At 28.9% G+C, this 17,812-nt stretch overlaps 1 protein-coding gene across 2 annotated transcripts; it reads right to left on the bottom strand.

Moving 5' to 3' along the window:
- Positions 1 to 2,164: 2,164 nt before the first annotated feature.
- On the bottom strand, positions 2,165 to 16,384 carry MTF-1 (Metal response element-binding Transcription Factor-1). 2 transcript variants are annotated; one of them, XM_065506520.1, is made up of 5 exons: positions 14,964 to 15,817; positions 7,639 to 7,744; positions 4,688 to 4,790; positions 4,443 to 4,593; positions 2,165 to 4,379 (listed from the first exon to the last, which is right to left on the bottom strand). In XM_065506520.1, the coding sequence occupies exons 1-5, from the start codon at positions 15,548 to 15,550 to the stop codon at positions 2,480 to 2,482; spliced, it is 2,847 nt and encodes a 948-aa protein (XP_065362592.1). In that variant the 5' UTR covers positions 15,551 to 15,817; the 3' UTR covers positions 2,165 to 2,479. The 2 variants fall into 2 exon arrangements, with proteins under 2 accessions (XP_065362592.1, XP_065362593.1); XM_065506521.1 differs by lacking the exons at positions 7,639 to 7,744; positions 14,964 to 15,817 and adding an exon at positions 15,824 to 16,384.
- Between the last annotated feature and the right edge of the window lie 1,428 nt (positions 16,385 to 17,812).

The raw sequence follows: 17,812 nt of genomic DNA, 5'->3' as shown, positions 1-17,812 counted from the left end.
GACAATGATACGCGAGTTGTTAATCAACCCAGACCTACTTTGCGATTTTCGATTTTGTCGAATAATTCGAGACAAATAACCCGGTTTGTCGAATAACTCGAAAACTGTCCTTTTATAAAAACCGGTTTAAAAAAAACGGAAAATTGGAAAAAACCCGGTTTTTCGAATAATTCGAAAACCGGTTTGACCACTCTAGCAATGATGCAATAGCTTTAGAGCACACCTGCTTTAATATAAAGATAGAAAACAAAAAAAAATTAGAGGAAACAATTTTGGTCAAAAAAAATTTGTTGATGAAAAAAATTCGGTTTTAATATAATAAATTTCCGATTTTGACCAATTCGGTACGAATTTCTATGGCGATATATTCGTCATTGGAAAAGTCTTTGAAATATCTATCATTATATATCGATATTGTCTATGTTAATAACTTAATCTAGGTAGTCGTAATTTTTGTTTATATCTCAGCCATTTGTGGGATTAGTGAATGGTAAATCGATTACGATTATGGTGAAATCGATTTTTGATGACGATTAATCGAAATAAATAAAATAAAATTTCGGAATTTTTAGCATTGTCTACTTTTTTGCTTTCATAACATTTTACAATATATTAATCTTCAGCTGACAGCGAAAAATATTCACAGAGAACCTCATTTTTTAAAGCGAAATTTCAAACTTAAGAAATTTTTTCCACAAAATTGTTGTCAAATGTTTGCGTTTATAAAATGAACATCTCTCAATAAATGAGTTATAATACTCTTCCAAAATATGATTTTTATCCGTAATTATAGCGTATATTTGCTATAGTTCCCAAAAATGCAAATCGATTATTGGGGTCGACTAATCGACTGTAAAAATCGATATGAATATGGTTGATCGAAAAATCGAAAATCGATTATTAGCTTTTCATACCATTCACTATAGCGGATATATCGATATATCAATCATGAATGTAAGTTAAAGAAAATTTTAAGAATGAATTCTCAAACGAATTAAGCCTATGAATTAATTCATTAACGGAATGCTTAATAGATGACTTTTAATTTGATTTCATAAGTTTTTTTTTTGTAAATTCTCCTTTGAAACTGTATTCGTGTTCACACAGTGAAGTTTTTGCTTTTCAGTTTTTGATATTTCTGTACAGAATGAATATGAACGAATAAATGTGGATGACATACTCAACAAAAATTTCATGTACATGAAACAGAGCACCCTTTTCCATTACTTATCCCTTTCATAAACAAACTCAAATGTTTTGCAGCAAATGTTTCACAGTATGGAGTAAGTGATTTTATTCAAATCTAAAAAATTTTAAATATAATAAAATGTCTAAATTGTCATCTTAGTTGTTTTTTTTAATAATTAAATCTAGTATAAAATTACCGTTACCTCGAAAATACATTTAACGAAATAATCCCAATTTTAACCATTTGGAATCGGTAGCCAACCTTAAAAAAACTCGTTGAAATTCGAATTTGAAATGTACGTTTTTTTGTACTATTCAGCTAACGACATCACTTGACAAGCAAAGTTTATTATTAAGACATCGCTGACCTTAACGGTAATTTTATACTAGATTTAATTATTAAAAAAAACAACTAAGATGACAATTTAGGTATTTTATTATATTTAAATTTTTTTAGATTTCAATAAAATCACTCCATACTGTGAAACATTTGAGTTTGTTTACGTATTACATTACTGTTCACAATTTTAAACAATTTTATGTAAAAAATGCAGAATTAAGAATTTATCTTCGAAGAAGCAAAGAAGCTGAAATAGGACTGAACAACTTCAAACCTCTTTATAATGTATTTACCATAAATAATTTTGTGTTTAACTGTCCTCTCTGTTCTGTTTAAAATCGTGATATACCAAGAACATCAATTTGGGAATTATTGCTTTAAAAAAAACACTCGATTTACATAACAGGGGCGCAAATTGAAATACTTTTACAAATCTAAAGTACTAATGAACTTCTATTTTATTCCAAAAACTATTAAGGTTTTGTTTTCAATTAATATCGTAATCTATTTACCGCTATTCCAGCATTTCAATGAGAAAAGGTTTTTTCAAAATTTGTTTTAAAAACTACGATATTTCTATTCTTGTAATATTATAATATTTTCAAATCTTTTTATGAAATTAAAACCACATTTAAATATCAGTGTATATAAGTATATAGGTTATTTTTTATTTTAATAAAAAAAATTGGTATAAGGCACAGTGGTATACATTTATATATGTTCTTTTTAATTTTTCTTTTAAAAACTATATGAAACATGGCATGAAACAATGTAGTTTCTGATTTTGGCATGTAGCTAACAAGTATTGTATATAAACTATTAACTATAGGTTAATTAAGCAACAAAAAATATATTTTTCAATATAAAAAATAAAACAAATTTAACAATTGTTAAAGATCTCTGAATTTAAAAACAAAAAAATTATAAAAAAATTATAACAGTTTCCGCGCATTAATTAGTTTGATTCGTTTGATTTTGAGGACAAAGGACAAGATTTAAATTTTTACGGTTCAAAACTTTACGCAAAGCCTGTAAAGTTTTAATGCATATAACAACACAACAGCCATTAGCCACACCTTCCGAAGGACTCTTGCAAGTGCAAGATGAGCTCTTGAGAGCTTTTGTGTTGGCAGGTGGAGGCGGCGGCATCATCTTGGCGTCAGTGGAAGAGCAACAGGAGCTGGTTTTCTGTGGCAATGCTTTTTCTGACGAGCAGCAGCCAGAGCTGGCCGTAGGAGCTTTGGACGCTGGCATAGAACAACAAGAAGATGTTGCCATGGGTTTGGCAGTTTGTCCCGAACAACAAGACGTTTTATTGGTATTAATCTCGGGTGCAGCTGTTTCTTTGGTGACTGCAGTATTAGCACCACAGCAACCGCCTTTGCGATCACTACCCATGGAGGCAAGATTTTGCAATAACATGGCCACATCTTCAATATTTTGATTCATCTCCGTTTCACGCTTACTTAGTGGTTTGTTCGCTTTGTTTTTATTGGCACAACAGCCGCCCTTAGCACCTTTAACATTTGGCGGTTTCTTGCCACAAGGAGTCTCAGAGGAACAGCCGCCTTGGCAATTTTTAGTTTTATCACATTTACAATTGGTACAGCTGCAGATGCCAGCATCAGCGGTAATTTGTTTTAGAGTGGGTTTGCTACTACGCAAATCGACTTCTATGAGACCCGAACCATCGGTTGGCACTTCATTGGCCTGCTGAAGAGTTTCCTGCAATAGACTGGTGTTGTTGTCTATGGTCATTAGTATATCATTGAGCAATGATTCTGTTTCCATATCAGCATCACTGCTATAATCGGTACCCCTTAACAAATCCTCTATATTCTCCTGCAACGGCATCACATCTTGGGTAAGAGTGCCACCGGAAGGCAATTGCTGGTAGGTATTCTGTTGATGCCTGTTGCTAATACTGTTGTTGATAATGTTATTGTTATCAATTTCCATGGGCAAGTTGGGATTTCCCTGCTCTACTGGCGTCACCTGGTACTGGGGATTCATCATCGACATAGCGTTTGAATAATTGGGCTGTAAATTAACATAGCTGGGCATTTCTGTGGGTAAGACCACGCAGGACGATGTTACAGGAGCCATGGGTAATATAGGTTTTGACACTAAGACCCCAGCATCTATCCAAGGTGTTGGTATCTCCTCTTCGGAAGCGTAAGCCACCTGAAAGGCTTGTGAAGTTTCTGGCATGGGCATACTTTCAATTTTTGGCGCCAATGCTGTAAATTGAGATGATTTTACTTCAGGCAACTGAACGGCATACATATCATTGATATCACACTCGACAGCTTCAGATTTAACAAACGATGATGAAGTTTGTTGTGGTTTTATTTCACATTTGCCCTCTATTACCTCAAATTCACTTCCGGTAAAGGTGGAGTTTGTTTCTTCCGTATAGCCGGCAATTTTATCCACTTCTTGTTTCACCACTTTGACATCCTGCTCCCCAGCACTATCATTGTTGGTGGTGGTGTTAGTTTCATATCTACGATTTTTAGTTTTGGTTTTACGTTCCCTTGGTGGTCGATTCTGGTTTTGTTTCTGATGAGTTTTCTTGTGCGACTTTAAGCTGTGCGAAGTACTGAATGATTTTTGGCAACTGGTCTCTTCGCATGGATACGGACGTTCTCCGGTGTGAGTACGTATGTGGGTCTTTAGATGATGCGAGGCAGTAAATGCTTTGCCACATGTATCTTCGGGACATTTGTAGGGTCGCTCTTGGGTATGCGTGCGCATGTGTTTCTTTAAATCGCTCAGAGTAGTGAAACATTTCTTACACTGGTCACAGTTAAACGTTTGGCCATTGTGTAGACGTAAGTGGGCGTGAAGTCTGTAATTTAAATGGAATAATTATTAAATCACTAAAATTCCACAGATTTTTATTGTTACTCACCTATAGCGTGTATTAAAGGCCTTTTCACAGCCCCCCACATCACATTCATATGGCTTAACTTTAGTGTGTACTCGAATATGTATTTTTAAACTATATGAAGTTAAAAATGCTTTGCCACATCCTTCCTCTGGACACTTGAAACGATATTCACCTGTATCAAGCATCAAACAGAAATAAACATTTATTATTTTAAGTAAAAAACTAAAATGTAAGATTTTTGCTTGTTTTGAGCTTCTTCTACTTACCTTTGTGAGTTTTCAAATGTGTTCTCAGATTACCAATTGTGCTGTAACTGCGATTACAATTCTCATAGTTGCACTTATAGCGTGACAATGATTCATCGGAACTCTAGTGATAGGAACATTTGAAATACATACATTAATTGTAATTAGAAAATAAATTTCTAAATAATTATGATTAACAAAATATTTTTCAAAAGATTTTCAATAATCATTAGAAATCTACATGCAATTAAATTAAATTTAATGGCAATTTTTGTTCTGTGTTTTCTTGGTAAAAAAAATACAGCAACTAATCGGCAGCAAGCATATTTATAAAAAAAAACAATAAACAAAGAAGCATAATATTCCAACTGATGATTAATATTTCCCTTTTTTTATTTCATTTTATTATTCTATAATGTGCGTGTGTTAGATACCTTATTTTCGCATTGGCTATTTCGTAAACAAATTGATTAAATTTATGGTTAAGGCCAGGCCAAATAGTTCGTATATTAAACGCAGCTTATTTTAAATTGAGTTTTGCACTAAAAAGCAGAAAAAAATAACGTAATAATTTCTAATTATTTTGAATATTTGTTTTTGGTTTTTTTTTTGTGTAGAATTGTAATTTTAAATAAAACTGATATGAAAAACAATCTGGTAGCAGGAATATTTTTTGCGAAAGAAAAGTGTGTTTTAATTAAAATTCCGAGTTTACCTAATACTTGAATACATTTGAATTATGAGTAAACAACTAAGAGCGTTATATTGGACTATGGCGAATCTTACCTTACCTTGTTTGAATGGGTTACAGTTTCCACTGATGGAATCTAGCACGGGAACCGGAGTTTATGTAGTAGATGAGGATAGTCAGGCAGCACTGAGGTCTTTGAAATGCTATATGGTACACTCGAGCATAGTGCTGAACTGTAAGAGGGCTCTAGAAGCATTATTGAAACTATACATAATCAGAGGAAAAATGAGATAGCAGATAAACTGGCCGGACAGGTCTCGGATCTGGACTATATTAATAGGGTTAAACCTCCTATATGCCACTACTATAAGTTAATCTTCGAAAGATTCCGGGACTGTGCGAAACAATCCTGGTGTAGTAGGACGGATTGCAGGGAGTCCAGGGCTATTTAGCGAAATTTTAATACAAAGGCAACCAGGGTTGGATGGGATAAGTCTGCTCAATTGGAGACTTCATTGGTAAATGGAATATGGGCGCACAGGACTTCTGTAGGTTGTGCGAGGATATTAGGAAGTAGGAACAGTGGAACATATTATGTGTAACTGTTCTAGATTACAGGGTCTCAGTCAAAAATGGCTATGAAAGATTCCATGGTGAACTGGGGGATATACATAGCAAGATATGATCTAGGAAATCTATTAGGTTTTATCAGGGGAATAGGCTGGCTATTTTAGGTAACGGGACTCTGAGTTTCCCAGTCTATACTTATTTCATGTACTTTTTCTTTTTTTTGGGTTGGGGTTTTTCATTTTATTTCTCTTTATATCACCAGACTTCTTTCTTTTTTCTCTCTAATTTAATTTTTTCTCTTCACATTTAGTTCACACCTAGTTATATTTCTAATTTTTGAATAATATCGCTAACATTTAAAAGATATTTTGCATCATTTCGAATGTTATATAATATGACTTTTTACATATAAAAGCTATTGGGTCCAGCTCAGACCGGTCACCCGCCCGGTATCATGGTTAACAACTCTATTTATTATTTTTCAATTAAGATTCTTAACGCCAATATGATTTATCTCATCAATAATAAACTTCAAGTTTAAAAAAAAACTAAAAAAATTAATCTCCTCAACTGATTTAAAACAACTGTGGGCGAAAAACGCCCAGAATATGCGTCCAGGCATGGAACATTTTAAAAAGTATTTATAAAGAAGTGTTCGGTTTTGCTTTATAATCCAGACCTTGCCCCGCCCGACTACTATTTGTTTCGATTGATGCAGAACACTTTCTCTGGGATACGCTTCACTTTGGAATAGAAATTCATAAATTGGTTTGAAAAGGTCATGGCTAACAATGACCAATACTTTGAATAAATTTATATTGTACAAATGTTTCAAAATAAAAGCTAAACATTTGAAAAAATTCCCACATTTTTAATTCATACATCCAATAACACCCAGTAAAATTTACAAAAATTTCAAATAAGTTGACAGTGTTTGTATTATATCATTTTAAATTCCGTTGATTTCAATAAACTCAATTGTTGTCAAAAAAAAAAACCTATGGACTTTTGATAAAACAACATAAGTGGAATTTTATAATTTTTCAGGAGAGCCTAAAAACTGTTGAATTGATCGATAATTATTTTATTATTTGTCCTTAAATTATATCGAAAGCTTTGTATAATTCTTTGAAACAAACAATAAAGTTCTTCAAGGACAAATAATAAAATAATTATCGATCAATTCAACAGTTTTTAGGCTCTCCTGAAAAATTATAAAATTCCACTAAAGTTGTTTTATCAGAAGTCCACAGAATTGTGTTTTACAACCCTTTTCATAAACAGTTCTTATAATTTAAAATTATTTATAGGATAGCGGTAACGGTATTAGATTATATCGGTAACGGTAGTAGAGCAAAAAGCCAATCTTGTATTTTACAAACGGAATGAAAAAGTATATATAAAACCCCATATTTTTTATGGTGAGAAAAACTATCTGGATTTTAATTTTAGTTTTCTACGGGACATATGCTACAAAATCGATTGTTTTTCATATCATTATCTTTTAGTATAAATAAAATTAACTATCTTGTTAAACCAAAAACAAAATATTCTTAATACTAGAAATTTTTGTAATAATTAAATGTTATTTTTTTTTATCGTCATTCAATTTTGTTTTTGTTTGTATTAGAAATTAAAGTAGTAGTAGTGGTAGTAGTTTTAATAGTAGTAAGAGTGGTAGTATCAATGTTTGTGGTAAAAGTTATAGTACCTCGAAAGAAACTGTTGCATAAGTTGGCTCTCCTTTCTGTTTGTGTAAGGCACCAGGTCGTATACATAATGAAAGTTCATCAGGTTCATTATTTACTTCCATATAACTAATCAAACCGTACAAATAATGTTCGCCATAATTTTATCATTATTCATTTTAGATATTTTTAATTTTTTTTTATTTTTTATTTGTGTTTTAGTATTTAAATGTTTGTTTAATTGTTGTTGTTGTTTTTGTTGTTGATGGTGATGATGTTTAAAACCCCAAAAAAATAAGAAAGATTTTATATTTAAAAAAATAAATATTTTTTTTTTATTTTGCGTTTAGTTGGCTCGCACCTGTTTTTTATACATATACATTTATGTTTTTTATTATTTTGCATGTTTGTATGTATGGTTGTTTTTATTTTTTCAATATTATTGATAGTAAAATGTATTTAATATATGTATGTATATAAAAAGAAGAAAATAAATTAGTGTTATTGAGTTATTTTTTAGTTTTGTTTTAATTTTGTTTAGTAGCAACAACATAAAAAGTGTTTTTATTATTTTGTTTTGTTTTTAACAGCAAATGCTTTTCATTCATTTTGTTTTGGTTTGTATGGTTTTTCCAAAAACAAAAACATCAACAACAAACATTTTGGCCAATAAAGCATGTTTTTTTTACATTTTCTCTTATTTGTTTAAATTTTAAACAATAATAATAACAAACGACAAACACATGGATTAAGTATTAAACTATTTAATGCATAAGCTGATTTGTTTTTTTTTTTCTTTTTTTTTACAATTCCCGGCGAATTTCAATATTATTTTTCTATTTACAGTTAGATTGTTTAAATTTATTGGCAAAATATTATGAACATTATTTATACAATAAAAATTCAATATTATAAATATGTATGTATGTATATATCTGCATACATACATATTTTATTATTTGTTAGAGAGTAGGAAGACTGAAATATTCAGTTGTTTAGATCTTCAATATTTTTGACCTTGGTCGTTGACATAGAAATAAGCAAATATGTCTGTATGTATCTCTGTCTGTCTGTCTGACTGTATTTCAAACCGAAATAGAATAACATAAAAAAAATATTTAAATTATTTCAATATTTCGAAGGCGTTTTATTAGAGCGACATTTAACAAATTGAAAATATTTATTTTAAATATTTTATTAATAATGAAAACTGAAAGAAAACACTTAAAATTTAATGCAATCAATTAGAAAATAATGGATAAATGCTGGTCTATTTATAAAATTATAGCTAGTTTATAGACAATATTTACATTAGTTTAGTGTGAAAATGTGCTAAGCCACTTTTTATACATTTTGCGGGCATTCAAATAGGGAGTTCAAATGTAATAAATCACAGTTACTATAATCTTATTAAGCCAACGTAAATGAGTTCGGGTATCTCATAGCCCAGAAGATTTTAAAAGCAAATTATTTTAAATTTAGACACGTTTTTATTTCAATAAAAAAAAACCCTTTTCATCTAAATTGTGGAATTTTATTTATAGATCTTGTTATGCGGTAGGATCCGGTTTTTAATACATTTCAAGTAAAACAAGTAAGAGAGCTAAATTCCGCTGTGCCGAATCTTATATACCCTTCACCAAATTATACTTCAAAATACAAATTTTAAACAAAATTTAATTTTTTTTTAATTTTTTGGAAAAAAATTTTCAAATTATTTTAAAATTTTTTAAATTTAATTTTTTTAAATTTTAAAAAAAATTGTTGGTTTTTTTAATTTTTTTTTTGGTAAAAAAAAATCGGTTTAAAAAATATTTTTTCCGATTTTGACACATTGTAGGTCCAACTTACAATGGTCTTATATACGTCGTTGCAAAGGTTTATATCTATCCTTAGATATCCATATTTTCTATATTAATGACTTAGTAATCCAGATATAGATAAAAAATCGATTCGATTTTGCTGATTTTAAATAGGAAAATTCTCGAAAGGATTATTGAAGATTTGGATGCAGAAGATATCTGGTGTCTTCAGAAAATTGGACAGACGGACAGACATGGCTTAATCGACTCCACTATCTATAAGAATCCAGATTATATATACTTTATAGGGTCGAAAAATTATATTGTGGAAATTACAAACAGAATGACAAACTTATAAATACCCGTCTCACAAAGGTGAAGGGTATAAAAAAATGCATATTACACAATTCTAGTATCTAAAATGTAGCATCAAAATTGTGGGTATCTTACACTGGGTTACGTTAATATCCTCGCACAACCTACAGAACTTTGTGCTCCCATATCCCATTTACCAGTGAAGGCTCCAATTGTTTATTGCCCGGATATCACTCCTACTAAAGACCTGAGACTTTTCCTAACCAACCCAATTGGTATTCTGGTTGCATTTACATCCAACTTTGGCATATTTGTAAACATCCAACAAAAGAAATCCAATATTTCCTTTAAAAAATAATGATTTATTCCTTGTTTTCTTAAAATGAATTTAATAAGCTAATAATTAATAAAAATTAGACATTTTTATATTTAATAACGTAATTACACTCAAATCGATTGTACTGAAATGATAAATTTTGCAATAGTTAACTAAATCTCAATTTTCATAAAAACTAAACTTAGCACGTTTGCACACTAAGCTAATGAATAGTCATTCAAATATTTTAAAGGTGTTTCAACTTGTTTTTACTGTTTATTTATAACTATTGTTTAAACATTTTCCTTTTGTTTTAATAATTTTAAAAATAATTTTTCAATGTTATTTATTACATAATAGGCCAGTTAACAAAGGTGAATGTTTGCCTATCCCTAGGATTTTAGAAAACAAAATATTACTTATGCTGTTCTTTTTAGAGCCTACCTTGACAGTAAGTATAATCATTCCAGGGAGAAATAACGACTAAAAAATTAGTATAATTTCCACGACAATTGGATATACAATTGCTTTCACTCGTCCAAAGATTGCAACTCAGTAACAAAGGAAAATTCTTTTAACAACAGTACATCTGTTAGAACAACAAAATTAGGACTCTCGCAAAAAATATATGTACCTCTGCAACATTGTGAGGTACACCCAACTCCTCAATATTTTACAGCATCGTGTTTAGGTTCATTAATCCGAATTGTCCCAGAACTTTTTTATGGAGAAATTTGAGTTGTGTGACTTAAATAGAATAATTAGGTTAAATTTATTGTAAGAAAACCTTTTTTTTGAGTCTGAAAAGTATGGGAAAAAGTGGTCCAATTGTTGAACATTTGAAGTATGTTCAACAATTTTTTAAAGCTATTAAAATAATTAATAGATCATGAGGATTCTTAAAAATGTTTAAATTTCATTTCGAGGCCAATTTCTTATATTTTTCAACTTCGAATTTAAAAATGTTGAAACTAATTTCAAAATGTTCATTAATTTTAAAGAATATTCATCTTAAGTTTAAATTTTTTTTAAAACCAACAAAATAATCTATAGCACTTAAGCATTCATTAAAAAAATTTGTTTGTTTTAACACTTTTTCCCACATTTTCAAATTTCAAACAGGAAATTTTCGAACAAAAAAAATCAAAATTTTAATTCATTTTTAAAGTCTTTTGAATTTAGTTTCAGAATTTATGCCTTTTAAGACATGTTCGAAAATTCGAATTTAAATTCGAAAATTGGAACTTAAGTTAGAAAATTTTTTAAAGCCGTCAATACAATACAATCTCTATTACTTAAGGATAATTAAAAAATTAATTTTTGTTTGATTTTAACACTTTTTCCCACATTTTCGAATTTCAAACAGGAAATTTTCGAACAAAAAAATCAAAATTTTAATTCATTTTAAAGTCTTTTGAATTTAGTTTCAGAATTTATGCCTTTTAAGACATGTTCGAAAATTCGAATTTAAATTCGAAAATTGGAACTTAAGTTAGAAAATTTTTTAAAGCCGTCAATACAATCTCTATTACTTAAGGATAATTAAAAAAATAATTTTTGTCTGATTTTAACACTTATTCCCACATCTTCGAATTTCGAACTGGAAATTTTCGAACTAAAAATCGAAATTTTCATGCTTTTAATATAAGCTAGAATATAAGATTATTAAATGCTCTAAAAGGAATATAAGTTTCAGAATATAAGCTTTTTAAGATATGTTCGAAAATTCGAATTTAAATTCGAAATTTTTTTAAATCCCTCAAAATAATGTTTATTACTGAGGGATTCTTTAAAAAATAAATTTAGTTTATTTTACATTTCGAAAGTGAACATTTTGAAAAAAATTTCAAAATCTACATGAATTTATAAGCATTTTGAAAGCAGTTTCAAAATATAAGTTTTTAAAACTTTAAGTTCGAAAATTTTAATATGATTTGGAAACATGTTTAAAAATAAAGATTATTTAATGCTCTAAAAAGAAGAATATAAACTATTAAATCGAACTTATTTATTTGTTTTTGCTTTAAATAATTTTCTTTCTAGTTTTCTATGAAACTTTATTTATAAATGTATGTATACATGCATGTGTAAATTTCTATTTAAAACCCACAAATTATTATTAAAAATATTTAAGAAAATACAATAAAAAAAACACCCCAAGTATTAAAACAAAAATAATTTATGATTTTGCATCAGGTGTAAACTTATTCAACAACAAACACCTGATTTATTTAAAAATCAAAACAAAAACAACAACAACATTAGTCACTAAATTAACGGCTAAATTAAAATTTATGAGAATTGATAATAAAAAAAGTGAAAAAAATCTTTGGCATCATTCTATTCCAAATAGCAAAATAATTTTTGTACCTATAAATTATGAAAAATATTTAATTTAATTTTTATATAAAATATTTAATTTGAAAATTGTTTGCTGGTCGAAGATTAATAGTTCGAACTTAAGCTCGAATTTATATCCGAATTTCCGGATACTATATCATAAAAGGTTTGAATTTGAAAATACATTGAAAATTAGTTTAAAATTCAGGAAAATGTTTGTAAGTTCGTAATAGAAAAATGTAAGGAATAATAAAAACCAAAAATGTTTATTTTCATGTCCTTTAATATATTCGAGAATTTTGATTTGCTAAAGTCGCTACAAAATAACTAGTTTTAATATTTATTTTAAAGAATATTAAATATGGATTTCCAAAATATGTCTATAAATATGTGCCGTCCAAAAAGTATTAAGAGTCTTGTATATAATAAACAAATGAACAATGTCCTTAAATAAAAACAACACTTGTTTTGTAAACATTATTTAAATGATAAAATATTATTTGGATGTGCCTGGTTCCACTCAAAGTATTTGATGAACCACAGCACATGAACAAATAATTGTACATAGGAATAGTTAAACATTTGTTGCATGTATTCTGATGCTGCCGCCAGCCACCCACACACAATTATTGTGTATATAAATATCATTTTTTTATTATTTCAAATTCAAACAAATTAAATTAAAATTCAGAATATTTTTGCCAAATTATACAAAAGCGTAAAAATAAAACTAAAACAAATTTGCAGAAATTCACTAAAACAAAATATCGAATGCACAGCAGCACATGCTGCAAATAACAGAGAAAACATGATGTGTCTGTAAACGCCCCCAATATACAATACAAATTTTCAAATTTCATGTTTTTTTTTTATTTTTTTTTAAATTTTACTTATACTTGTGGAAGAGTACACAAACAAATATTTTGTTTTTAGCCGAGTACTACGCCAAAGTCAATGACGATGGATGTTGGGTGACGCTATTGTCTATATTAAATGTAAAAAATTTAATATGATTTTAAAAATGAAACATGGTTTCACTTTTACAATGTTTTAAAACAAATAATTTGGAGCAAAGGAGGAGGGCAGGCATGTGTGTGTTTTACATGTTTACTCTATTTTTTTTTGTAAAAGTTTTGAATACTTTTGTTGTTATTAAGAAACTTATTTTGGTTTTTCATTTTACCATTTGGTTTTGTTTAATTTTCTTTTAAATTTCTTTTTTATCAATATACTATTTATAGATTTGTGATTTTTCAAATCATAAATTTTGAGTGTGTGTTGTTATTTAAATATTTTGTTGCTGTTGTTGTGGAATAAATTATTAATGCTGCGTGGGACCCACAGACATTTTTTGATCGTTGATGTTGTTGTATTTTAACATCAAATTGTAAAAATTTCATAGATAGAGAGAGATGTTTAATTTAATAATGTTATAATGAGTTTTTCTCCAATTATTTCAATTAAATATTTATAGATATACATTTTATTGTTGCTAATAAGAAACATTGTTGTTTTTTTTTTGGAATTTAGTTGAAATGCAACAAATGTTCTTTTTGATTTTTATTTAGACAATAATTTATTTATATTTTTCTTAGATAATGTTTATAAAATCCCATAAACTTAGTTTCCAAATGTGTTAAATTTAAAATGTTTATAATACATATATGTATGTATTTGAAAACTTTTCACCTTCTAGGTTAAATTTATTTGAGATTTTAAGTTATCATGTAGTTAAAAAATGATTCATATAATTAAATTGATTGCATCCCAAATATTTATTAGCTATATCACAGAATTAGACAAAAGCAACGTCCTCTTTGATAATTTTGACCCATAAGTACAGGATAAGGGTTAAAAAATAATTTGTCTTTATTAACTCTTTCTAAATGGAAAAAGCGTTTCGGAAATTACATAAAATATCTTCTTGAAGAATATTTTTCAAAAATAAAAAAGCAATTTCGTATTAATTTGATATTCGACATCAAATTATAAATTGGGGCACAGATGACAACTAGATAGGTAACTGAGAGCCAAAAACCTGAGTCATGAGAATGTATTGCCTTATATTTTGTTATTGTATCACATATATATGAGAAAGGAGATAAATTTTGTTTGATTTTTTTGTCATTTGCATCTCTCTCCTTCCGTTCTATGTATTTATTCTGTGGTTTGGGGTTTCAACTTTTCGAAGACCTCCGATATTTTTGGGGAATTTTGTCAAATTGGTGTATAAATGTTTATAAATATCTGCATTCCCAAAAGCCGCGAAAGATCGTAAAAAGTATCAAATAATTCAAAAAATTTCTTGGCTCAATTTATAAAACAAATCAAGTACCATATCTTAGCAGACAGTTAAAAATAAAATTATTACTTAAAAAAAAAAACAAGTAAATATAAATATTAAGCAAAAATTATCTGCCACTTAAACAAACTACAAGTATGTACAACAAAAAGAAGAGAGAAAAAAAGCTTTTTACAAGCAGCATTTAACTAAAATGAAACATGACAAGCTATGATAGAAAGAAATCAAAAAAATCAAATGCAAAGAAGATAAACAAAACAAACTATAAACTACCTTTCATTCGATATATTGACCGTATTATGCTTTGACGACGTTTGGGAGGGGGATATTACGTAAGACGCCGGTATTAATGGTGATGAAAGATCTACTCCTCCTCCACCATCAGTTGAATCGTACGATGAAGTCATTATAGAAATGGGTTCTGACATTGACATAACACTACTACTGGTTGCATCAGGCAGTGCAGATATTGGTGGTGGTGGTGGTGGAGGTTGAACTTGTACTAACTTTTGATTTTCAAAAGCATATTCAAATTTAAAACAAATACCATTTTCTCCCGACGAGAAATCATTATATGAATTAATACTACTATCATTACTAATGCCAATTATCGAACATGGTGTGTTAGATGATGACGATGTCGATGATCCTCGTAATTCCATGTAATTTAAGTCCGATGCTGGTGAGGCTATGGATGATGATGTTGTCGTTAGTATGGATGAGGGTGAATCTAAATGTGAGCTAGAATGTATTAAAGATGTTATTGACAATAGTGTGTTATCAGTTTGAGTGTTTGTATCTATTGATGGTAATGCATATAGTATATTCGATGCGTTAGATGTTGGTTGTTGGATGGTCATTTCTGTTGGAGGATTCAAGTAGTTCAAAATGAAATCATCATCAATATATAAATTTGAATCGTTCGATATACCCAAAATTTTATGGGAGAAATTATGATTATCATCATCATTATTACTATCGATAAGGGAGGGTGAAGGAGTGCCATATAAAGTAGATAAGTTATTATTATTTATGGTGTTTTCTGTGATATTTTCTGTAGTAGTAGTATTGATGGTGGCATAATTAAGATCTAAATTATCGTCGTATAAATTAAAACCTAATTGTTGCAGCACCTGTTGATTGATTTGATGTTGTTGTAGCTGTGATTGTTGTTGCAACATCTGTTGCTGCTGTAGTAGTTGATTTTCATTATCTTGTAGTGTTAAATGTGTCTGCTCCTGTTGCTGTGTTGTGTGAAAAAAATCATTTAGCAGCGTTGTTTCATCATGTTCTAATTGTGTGTAACCCTCTGCAGTCATTGTTTTCATTTTTTCCAGTGTAGGGGATTTAGTAAATGACGACGACGGCGAAGATATGGAAGAACAATTTGATAAGGAAGACGTTGATAGGTTTGTGCTTGTGTTATATGCGGAGGAGTCATAGTCACTTGTTATTGTTTCATTGGCTAATAATTTATTATTCTCATTTTGTTGATAAAATATATCTTCACTTATTATTGCTTCCATTTCTATTTTGCAATCACTTGTATTATTTTACTTTCTTTTTATTATATTTATTCTTTTTTTTTAATAAATAATCCGTAAAATACTATGGAAATTTTTAAAATATTTTTTTTTATATATATATACATAAATATATATGTATTGTAAAATAAGAACTTTTCTTTATTTTTTTCTTGAGCACACAATCCGTCCACCGCAAATTACAAAAACACTTTGACAAGTATTCGCCACATTATTAGGTGAAAGCTATTCTACAACAAGTGCAATATGTGTTTGTTTATTTTGGCTGGAACTGTCAAAGGTTGCCTGTTGTTTTTGTTTGAATTTACGTTTGTGTAGTATTAGCAACAAGAAACACTAGTGAATTTGACAGTTTTAGTCTCTAAACAAGTGAAGAAAAAAATAATCATGTGTGGAATCGCCACCACCTTTAATTAATACTCCGAATACAGACAGCTGTGTTTAGTAAGTTTTAATATAAAAAGCACAGTTGTATATTTCGGTACTTTTCTTAAAATAAAAATAGTAGGTATAGGGCACTGCTATACGTTCAATATATATTGACCGCTATCCAGTATCGCGATATTTACTGAACGTGTAGCTGGAGTTTTGATTCTGAAATATCACAATATATATTGAACGTGTAGCAGTGCACATAATGAATTATACATAAAGACGAGACACTCCGATTTGTCAAACAAAAATACAACAAAATACATTTGGGGTATTCACACGGTCTGCTATTAGTCATATTGTCATAATGTCCTAATATATTATAATAGTTGTTGTTGTGTTTTAAACAAATAAAAGTATTATTTTATGACAAAACAGTAAACATAGTTCAAATAGTCTTATTAGTTTAGAACTTTTTTATATTAATACATTATGACAATATAACGAAATAGTAGACCGTGTGAATGAATACCCCAATTGACTATCATTATTTTGATGTTGCAAGAGTTAGGTTTTTGACAATTACGTTTCGTCTCTATGTTACTCCATGATAGTAGGGTTCTATAAGTCGATTCTTCGAACAATCGACTTTTTGAAGTGAAATCATTAAACAAATAATTGGAACATTAGTGCTGGTTTACGCACGTCATGTTTACTTGAGCAAGTCTTGAGTTTATAGAAGAGAAAAGAGAAGAGATTGGAAAGATTTTCCTATTTTTCTTTAATTTAATTAAAGAAATTGTATAAAGTAGCTAATTGGGAGTTGTTTTCTTAAAATGTTTGCATTTTGTTTTAAAACTTTTAGAATGATTTGTCACGCGTCATTCTTTCTGCATACATCTTACTAATCTAAATATACATACATGTTAAAATAATAAAATCATTTGTTTTTGACAAAAGAATCACTTACGATCCCGAACGAGACACACTTTGAAAATCAATATAAAATGTTTAATGTGATTAGTATAAGCAGTAAAACATTTTTTAGGTAAACCCATTAAATTTTGATATCAAATCATTTGTTTATGAACATTTTTATTTTCGGAAATGAAATGTTTTTTTAGTAGTTCAAAAGAATTCAAATTGAATCCAATGAATTCATTATAAATTAATTCAAAGGCTTTATAGAATCAATTACTTATTAAA

Source organism: Calliphora vicina, chromosome 3 (genome assembly GCF_958450345.1).
Source record: "Calliphora vicina chromosome 3, idCalVici1.1, whole genome shotgun sequence".
Classification (NCBI taxonomy): domain Eukaryota; kingdom Metazoa; phylum Arthropoda; class Insecta; order Diptera; family Calliphoridae; genus Calliphora; species Calliphora vicina.
Note: the sequence above shows the minus strand (reverse complement) of the source record. Positions and strands in the feature narration are given on the sequence as shown.